A 9,799-nucleotide genomic window follows, 5' to 3' on the forward strand; every position below is an offset into this window, starting at 1 on the left:
CCATGATAGGGCCCGCAACGATGTGTACATAAAGTTTTCTTAGCTTAGGTTAAACCGTTAAACCTCTACGTAAAGAAGATTAATTTTGGCCAAATGTAATAAAAATTGTCTAACTGGGTTATTGAGTCACTTACTTGTTGGTCCGGCAAAGACACGCGTGGAGGTCCGAGTGGTCCGTACCGTGTTCGCGCAGTCACATTGTCATTCCAAATTTGGGCTGAGAACGGATCTGTCCGCGCATCTCAATACTTTTGCGCTGGGCTGTTGGTCTGGTATTTGAACATTGCTCGATCCATTTGGGTCGCACATGGTGGAATCTGGATTTTTTCCAAGCAATCCAACGGGATCGATTTTCATTACCAGGCTGATAACGAAAATACAACACACAGGCATACATGTAAATGTTATACCGTGCACGGCAGGGAGAGAGGGGGGAGAGCGCCGCAGATGCTAGCGTTTATAGAGAAACTAAGCCTATTACAAAAAGAATAAGCCAAAAAGTTTTAAGCCAGGCTCTCAGCCTGTGTAACAGATCAGCCTATGCCCAAAAAAGCTATCAGACACCAGAAGAACTATCCAAAAGGTCTTCAACACTTGTAAATCTTGTAGCGGCGAAGAGGACGAGTCAGTCTTCAGTTTCCATGCGATCATCCACCATATCTTCCATAGTAGCATCGGCAATACGAAGAAGTCTTCCAGGTTGATCATCAGGGTGCGCAGAAGATGGAACAGGGGTGCTGGTGGCAAGCTGCAGAAGACTGACAGCTCCAGCCCGAAGATTTTCTGCATCAGGTGAGTTATGAAGACCTGCCCAGTAATTCATGAACACAACAACAAAACTGATCAGCTCATTTGGATTTTTAATGAATTTATGTTCAAAACAGGCTCTATTTCTGAGTTTCCAGATAGCCCAACATATAGCAGCAAGACCAGCTATCTGCACATTCCTACTAGCTGGAATTAAACGAGGAAGTCACCAGAAGAACTGTGTGAAGTTCCCATGCCTGTTAGGAGCTCCAATTGCAGTTGCAACAGAGCTCCAGACAAATTTAGCTGCAACACATTCAAAGAAAAGATGAGAAATGGTTTCCCTTTTGTCACAGAACTGACAAGAAGGACTCCCCTGCCAATTTCTTTTCAACAGATTATCCTTTGTTGCAATGGCATTGTGCCAAATGAGCCATAGCCAGATTTTAATCTTCAGAGGGACTTTACTTTTCCATAGGTGTCTGAAGGATCTATCCACTGCATTTCGGCACTGATGATTGTACATGGATTTGACTGTAAACACCCCATTTTTTGACCATTTCCAGTGGGGCCTGTCTTTATTCTGTGACAAGGTGGTTTGCCTCACAATATTCAGTAAGCCATGCACCTGAAGATCTAGATCAGGAGACAGACATCTTCTAAAGGAAAAGTTCCATCCACAGGCAGCAGCATCTGCCACCGTCATTGCTTGTTCATTGCAGATATTGAAAATATCTGGAAAACTATCTCTCAAAGGGTGGGAGCTGCACCAAGCATCATGCCAGAAGCTTGTTAACCTACCATCCCCTACCTTCATCCTTCTCCCACTAAGATAGGTAGATTTAATTTTCAGCATATCTGACCATAAAGGGGAATCTCCTAGACCTTTTTTTGCATAAGAGATACCTGTATCTTTCAAATATTTCCTGTTCATAAATTGCTGCCAAGGGCCAGAATCATGCTCAATCTTCCACCAACACTTACACATAAGACTGACATTGAACTTGGAGAGATCTTTCAAGCCTAAGCCACATTTTTTCCTTGGCTTACATATCCATTTCCATTTAACAAAATGATATTTTGTCTTGTCAGCACATCCTGCCCAGAAAAAGGATCTGGTTGGTTTATCCATTTCTTCAATAGTAGTTTTGTGTAACAATCTCATGGACATCTGGTAAACTCCAGTACTGGACAAGCATGCAGCAATTTTGATCATCCTCCCACCAATGGACATATTATTTCCAACCCAACCACTCATTTTTTCTTTGTTTTTTCACCTAGAAAACTCATCTCAGCAACTGTGGGTTTCCTAGCACCAATGGGAGTACCAAGGTATTTTATAGGCCATTTTCCACCCTGGCAATTGAAGAGATCAGAATAATACTGCATTTTGCTATCATCTGGCAGAATCATCATAATCTCACTCTTGTCAAAGTTTATTTTTAACCCAGACATAGCTTCAAAAAGATAGAGCAGTAACTTGAGGTTCCTTGCTTGCTCTACATTATCCTGTATCAACATAATAGTGTCATCTGCATACTGCAACATGGCAACCCCATATGGTACAACATTATCAGCCAGACCAGTCAACAAACCTCTTTGTTGGGCAATAGAGATCATTTTTGCAAGACTATTGGCTGCCATATTAAAGAGGAAGGGAGCAAAAGGATCACCCTGCCTCACACCCTTGTGACTGCCAAAGTATGCACCAATCTTGTCATTAACTTTGACACTGAGTGTGCCATCTGCAACTGCGTTCTGATCCAAACCAGCCAGCTGTTACTGAAGCCTTTCTGTCTGCAACAATCAAACAGGAAGTTCCAATTGACCTTGTCATATGCCTTCTCAAAATAAATTTTAAGAACCACCCCTTGTTGTTTCCTAAACTTAGACTCTTTTAATACTTCTTGCAGCAAGGCCACACCATCAGTGATATATCTCCCCTTGATAAAAGCAGTCTGACACTAATGAATGATTTTATTCATCACAGGAACAACTCTGATGGTCAGAGCTTTGGTGAATATATTAAAGAGGACTTGCAGCAAGCAAATTGGTCTATATTTCTGAATTACATCAGCTTCAGGCCCTTTTGGTATCAGAGTGATGATACCATAGTTTATTCTTTTCAGATCAATTTTGTGGCCATGGAAATCATGAAAGGCTGCCATTATATCCTTCTTTATTATATCCCAGCAAACTTTGTAAAATTCAGCAGGGATGCCATCTGGACCAGCTGTTTTATTGTTCTCCATCTGATCTATAGTATCTTTTATTTCTTCTTCACTGAAGGGTCTATCGATAGCTTCCCTGTCCAGATCATTAATTTTCTCTTCAGCAGACCAGATGTTATCGTCAAGCCTAATCCCAGAATCAAATGCAGGACCAAAAAGATTTTGTAGAAGGCAGTGGCATGGTCTAGCAAATCAGAAGTACCATGAATAATTTTTTCTCCATCTTTCAAAGAGAAAATGGTTCTTTTCCTTTTGCAGCCATTTGATATTCTATGGAAAAAGGATGTGTTACTGTCCCCCTACAGTAACCATTTCTCCCTTGATCTTTGGTGCCAGTAAGTTTCTTCCCTATCAATGATGGATAAGAGTTCTTTTTGGATGTGGGTTCTTCTTCTGATCTGGGATGCATCAAGTGGATGATTTTCCTCCAGCATTTCTAGAGCTTCCAGTTCACTGCCAATCTCTTTTTGTCTCTTGATGTCTCTCCCTCTCAAATTTGCACCCCATCCCTTCAAATCATTCTTGACATTCTTCAGCTTCAATTGAATAATCCCCAAGCTGTCAGTGGCCCTCACAGGTTTCTGCCAAGCTCTATGCACTCTGTCAAGAAAATCTTCTTGTTGTAGCCAAGATTTTTCAAATTTAAACTCTCTGACAGGCCTATCTTTCTTTTCCATGGTATCTAGAATAAGAGGGTTGTGATCAGATATCTCTCTGACCAACTTGTGAACAGTAGTAAGTGGAAATAAATTTTCCCAAGCATCATTCATTAAAAATCTATCCAGCTTCTCCAGTGTAGGTTCCAGATGATTATTTGACCAAGTAAACTGCCCACCAGACATGTAAATCTCCCTCATAGCATAGCTGTTGATAATAGAATTGAAGATATCAGTCCATCTATTCCTTCTCATGTTTTTATTTTTCTCTGAAGAAAATCTGACTATGTTAAAATCCCCTCCCACCAGGAGAGGAAGAGATTGTTCACTACAGACAGTGCCAAGTTCAGTCAGGAATTCTTGCTTATCTTCCAACTGTGCTGCCCCATAAACAATCACCAAGTTCCACTTCAATTGCAGTTTCAGATCCAGCAAGGTCACTTTGATGTGAAACTTACCCATATTGGTTTCTTGAATATCAAATCTGGATGACCTAAAGCCACCCAATATCCCACCACTTCTACCTACAGCAGGTAGCCATCTCCATTCAAACAAATTATGAGGATCAAATCTTCTGAAGAAGCTGGAGGAATAATCTTTCTTAATTGTTTCCTGCAGACCCACAAAATCTATCTCCTGGTCTCTCAACAAATCTGACAAGAAAACACTCATACCTTTCTTACCAACCCCTCTGCAATTCAAAGTTGCTCCTATCATAAATACTTACAGTTCTGCTTCCTGTTTCTGGTTCCAGTCACAATGCCACACAAAGGGTGGTCATGTGCAACTTTCACCGAGGCAGCACTTGATCTGGAATGTGCTCCTCCAGAGGTGACACCTGATTTGGCTAGTGTCCCTCTCACAGATCTTTTTTCTGCTGATTTCCTTTTTTTTCTTTGTCCTCCTGGACACTACAGGAGTGAATTCTTCCATATCATCATCAGTGTTCTCTGAAAGACCTAATAGCAGAATTTGGGTGTGTTCATTTGAGACAGCTGCAGAATCATTCTTCTCCTGCATTTCATTGATAGAATGCCTAGCCATTTCTATATCTTTGAGGTAATTAACTTTCTCAGGGGGAAAAGAATCATGACTGATACCCATTTCTAAAGCTCTAGCAATAGTATCATCATCATCAAGAGCAGCAAAGGAATTAGATGAGGTGAGAGATGTACCTGTCAGATCTTTCTTCTCAGCAGCTGATGTGGCTTTGTCATCAATCCTGGTAGATGTACTCCCCTGGCCAGCAACCCTAGCATTCCTCCTTATATCAGCATCAGCATGAGTAGTAGATTGTTGATTTCTTGCAGCAACTGGTGGATTGTCCTGAGAAGCCATCTCCTCTTGAGTGCTCTCTATCTCTGGCTGGGAACCATATGCAGGGATATCCACTGCCAATTGTTCCTGCCTAGTAGATGGAACAGCCAATGCAAGGATCCCTGTCCCTGGAGTAATAAAAGGCATATTAGTAGCCTGGCTAGACTCACCACTCTCACCACTGCTATCATAATCCACCTGTTCATCAAGCAAGCCATCATTCTCTGCAACATTTTCTTCAATAGGTGGTAAGATGTGACTAAACTGTCTCTTTAAGTGAAAGGATTTGTCACTATTAGAAGAAGCTAGATCACTGATGAATTTCAGGAACATGTGTAGTTACCTCATCATTCAGAGGTTCAGAGAGCACATCATGTCCTCTTGATTCAGCATTGCAGGGAGGAGGGGAGGAGTTGGGTTCACCAACTTTGTTTTTTCCTTTTTCTGTTTGAGTGAATTGCCTGGTGCGAGTATTGGTGTAAATGATTTGTCTCTGAGTTCCAGTAACATAACCTTTACCAACAGCTGGGGGAGCAGATTGTGAACCTAATTCAGATTCATTACCACCAGTCCTTTGTCTTTTTGGAGTCCCCTGATCAGCACCACCTCCAGGAACAGTCTCAGCAGCTCCTGTTCTAGCACCAGGTGGAGGACTTGGCTCAAACAATTCTCTAGTATACTGGAATTCATAAAAGTCTTTCTTGATCTCTCATATCCTAGTATTGGGAACCAGAGATAAATCTTGACAACCTATCTTAACCCTTACATAAGCAAAATTTCTCAGATAGTTCTTATCAAGAGCCAGAGGCTTCCCCACAAAGCTAGCAGCATATTACACAGTGGACTTGCTTCTGAATTTCATTGGAATCCCTTTGATCCTGAACCAGGCTTCCTCCATTGCACTGATGGGTTCAATGTCACCTGTCCATTTCTCAAGATTAATGATTGCATCAGGAAGAGTCTTCATAAACAACTTACCAAAATGTGCAAGCTCCTCAATGGCTTTGGCAGAAGGAAATCTTGTTCGAAATTCAGTTGGGGAGACAACTTTTGCAAAGAATCTCCAGTTTATCTTCATGGAGTCAGCCCACACATCAAATTCATGCTCTATATCCCTACAATTGACATCTCCCTTTTCCACTGTAATATGAGCATAATTCATTTGATCTAAAGGAGGCGATTCAAGTTCAGCCGCATGAATAGAATAAAAACCAGAGCCAAATTCTTCACTACCATAATAAGGGGCAATATATTCCCAGGGTTCACGATCCAGACTTCTAGCAGATGATTGGACCCACAGCGAGAACAGCTCAGTCGGTCAGAGATAGCAGCAGCATGTTGCCTATTTGTAATAGCGGCAGGAACCGTCACCAGTGGAGGTGCAAAGGACCCCACTGGATCAGGCATTGGTGGAATCTGGATACATAAATTATAAATTATTCATGGTGGTGGCTTCTAATTATATTCGTCCGAATCCTGATTACTTCATTAGTTGCGTGAAACTGCCACAGCAAAGAATGACGAGTCAGTGATGGGTTTTAGTTGGCTTAAGGGTGCAAGTGGGTGCTCTAGACAGGGTGCAACTAAACCCACTGACAGTGACCACAGTTCGTTAGTGCTGCTTTGTGGGGCCAACGACCGTGGAACGAGAATCCTGCCCTGGACTGGACTGGGAAAAGATTCGCATTATATACAGATTTCTTAATCTTCTGGGGAGAAAAATAAAAGGGAAAACCGACCAATCCACTGACTAAATCGGCGTATCTTGTCAACCGGGGCTAGCTGTTCGATGGAGAAGGTAGACGAGACAGGGATGTTGCTGCTCGCTGTTGTTTGCATAGTTGGTTTCTGAAGCCCCGGTTTTGGTTTAGGACCATATACGACATGGCGGCACGGGGTTGAAGTCCGCAACCGGCAAAGGCGCGCGCAGACAGAGCCGCAGCGCAGCCGGCCACCCCTGTTTCGTCTACCTTCTCCAAGAAAAGAAAATCCATTTTATTGCCCCACTTGCACTCCAAGCTAACCTCAATTACTCTCGCTGATTCCTCCCGCACCATTATATATACAGGGCTCGCCTAGCCTTTCTTCCTCACCAACGTCTAATCGACGGACTGCGTAGTGCAAACAGAGCAACCAAATCGATCTTTCTCTTCCAGTACTTGGAGCTAGAGATCTATACAGCAATGGCGACCGCCGGGAAGGTGATCAAGTGCAAAGGTTCGTTTTTTGAACATTCCGATGAAATAGTTCTCTTGATTGGTGTGTGAAGAGCTCTGGAATTGTTTGGGGTACCGGAGGCCTAATTTGTTTGGTACTTGGTTCACTGCAGCTGCGGTGGCATGGGAGGCCGGGAAGCCGCTCTCGATCGAGGAGGTGGAGGTTGCTCCGCCGCAGGCCATGGAAGTCCGCGTCAAGATCCTCTACACTGCCCTCTGCCACACTGATGTATACTTCTGGGAAGCCAAGGTATCCACAATTGTGCCCCCTAGTTTTGTCGTCTCCAATCGTGTTACTCTGACGATAACTAACATGATGATATTCTGCATTAATTTCTGCAGGGCCAAACACCGGTTTTTCCTAGGATCCTAGGCCATGAGGCTGGAGGGTATGCATCACACTACTGCCTTGCTGTCTCTTATCTTATTTTGTCACAGTTTTGTTGCTTGGTGGAATCCAGATTCTTCTTCGTGGAATCTAGATCTTCAAGTATAGTTTATTCAGGATGGTTTCTAATTGTAGTTCTCTTGGATCCTGATCTGCCAGTGGTATTAGATTGATGTCTGTAGACAGCAAGTGTCCATATTTTATTCGCATGGATAAAACATAGGAATCTTGGGACAGCGTCATGACACAAGCTTACAGAAAGTGCTTTGTCGAATAATTTAAGTTTGCTCCTCTTCTTCCTTTAATAAAATCTCTACCAGATATTTAATTGTTGAAAAACAGCAACATATACCTGTATTATATTGTTGTTGTGACTAATTTTTTCGATTGTATACACCTGGAGTCCTGGAATCTTTTCTGCATCAATGCTCTTCATTGTTTAGCTTTTCCAGTAACACTTTACTGAAATTACTTTCTTCCCCACAGCATTGTTGAGAGTGTTGGAGAAGGCGTGACCGAGCTCGTGCCGGGTGACCATGTCCTCCCGGTGTTCACCGGTGAATGCAAGGAGTGTGCCCATTGCAAATCAGAGGAGAGCAACTTGTGTGACCTCCTCAGGATCAATGTGGATCGGGGTGTGATGATCGGTGATGGACAGTCCCGTTTCACCATCAACGGGAAACCGATCTTCCACTTCGTTGGGACCTCCACCTTTAGCGAGTACACTGTGATCCATGTCGGGTGCCTTGCGAAGATCAACCCAGAGGCACCCCTTGACAAAGTTTGTGTTCTGAGCTGTGGTATCTCAACTGGTAAGAGATGATTACTGATGCCACTATTTCGAAATTAATTAATATGTTTAGAATGCCTCGATTAGTTACTGAAATGCCATTTTTCTTCAGGACTTGGCGCCACGCTAAATGTTGCGAAACCAAAGAAGGGTTCAACGGTGGCAATTTTTGGTCTTGGAGCTGTTGGCCTTGCTGTAAGTTACAATCGATGATTGGTATCTTGCACAAAACATAATTGCAGGATTTTCCCTGTAACCATGAGTAATTGATGTATGTTCTTTTGACACGATCAGGCCATGGAAGGGGCCAAGATGGCTGGTGCATCAAGGATCATTGGCGTGGACTTGAACCCAGCAAAATATGAACAAGGTACAGTTTGTCTTCTGGAAACACAACGACATCTTAGTTGATGTTTTTTAATAGGACACCGGGCTGGCAAACCTAACAACATGTCCATCATTTTTCAGCTAAGAAATTTGGGTGCACTGACTTTGTGAACCCCAAGGACCATACCAAGCCCGTGCAAGAGGTTTGTTCTTTTCCATCAGTAATCATGTCTTCCTTTTATCATGACACACATACAAGCATGTGCAAAAAAAAAACTCACGGTTCAATGATGATCTCCAGGTGCTTGTGGATATGACCAACGGTGGAGTCGACAGTGCCGTCGAGTGTACTGGCAACATCAACGCCATGATCTCCGCCTTTGAATGCGTTCACGATGTATGATCTCGATACACCTGCAATATGATAATATTGAGCAGCGCCTACTCTTCTTTAAACTAAATCATGAAATCTTTTGGATGCAGGGGTGGGGTGTAGCCGTGCTGGTGGGTGTTCCGCACAAGGAGGCGGTGTTCAAGACCCACCCGATGAATTTCCTGAACGAGAGGACACTGAAAGGCACCTTCTTCGGCAACTACAAGCCACGTACCGACCTTCCTGAAGTCGTCGAGATGTACATGAGGAAGGAGCTGGAGCTAGAGAAGTTCATCACACACAGTGTGCCATTCTCGCAGATCAACACAGCGTTTGATCTCATGCTCAAGGGGGAGGGCCTGCGATGCGTCATGAGGATGGACGAGTAGATGACCTCTTTTCCGTTGTATCTTTCGGTGTATTAAGATATGGGACTTCCAGTATTGAAGACATCGCATAGGTGAAATAATGGGAGACTATTTGGTTGGGAAATACTCCTCATAGCTATAAGCTACACTTATTTGCAACATAACGAGAGTAAAAAAAAAATACACTCCATGGCTTCTGTTTTATACCATGATGAGCCCACCATGCTTTTTTACATTGTTTTGGTTAGGAATATATCTAAAAAAAAAATGAAACCGTGTCTATGTAGGAGCTGCCACACGCAGCCCCTTTCTTCTTCTACGTCTTCTCACTCTGAATCTCTTATTTCTTTAAACTCCACACACACACGCTGGCCAAGGAAGAAGAA

The 9,799-nt window shown here is 43.0% G+C and overlaps 1 protein-coding gene across 1 annotated transcript; it reads left to right on the forward strand.

The window, feature by feature from the left end:
* The first annotated feature begins 7,035 nt into the window (after positions 1–7,035).
* Positions 7,036–9,456, forward strand: LOC124703166 (alcohol dehydrogenase 3-like). Its single transcript, XM_047235389.1, has 9 exons — positions 7,036–7,168; positions 7,281–7,417; positions 7,510–7,556; positions 8,042–8,367; positions 8,458–8,540; positions 8,640–8,715; positions 8,814–8,875; positions 8,974–9,069; positions 9,156–9,456. Exons 1-9 carry the CDS (start codon positions 7,135–7,137, stop codon positions 9,432–9,434), a joined length of 1,140 nt encoding a protein of 379 aa, XP_047091345.1. The 5' UTR covers positions 7,036–7,134; the 3' UTR covers positions 9,435–9,456.
* Positions 9,457–9,799: the final 343 nt, after the last annotated feature.

Source organism: Lolium rigidum, chromosome 3, assembly GCF_022539505.1.
Source record: "Lolium rigidum isolate FL_2022 chromosome 3, APGP_CSIRO_Lrig_0.1, whole genome shotgun sequence".
NCBI classification, from domain to species: Eukaryota; Viridiplantae; Streptophyta; class Magnoliopsida; order Poales; family Poaceae; genus Lolium; species Lolium rigidum.

Coding starts and splice junctions, on each gene's coding strand:
- LOC124703166 (XM_047235389.1), top strand. CDS start 7,135: ATGGCGACCGCCGGGAAGGTGATCAAGTGCAAAG. Junction 7,169..7,280: donor GAAGGTGATCAAGTGCAAAG/GTTCGTTTTTTG, acceptor GGTTCACTGCAG/CTGCGGTGGCATGGGAGGCC. Junction 8,368..8,457: donor GAGCTGTGGTATCTCAACTG/GTAAGAGATGAT, acceptor ATTTTTCTTCAG/GACTTGGCGCCACGCTAAAT.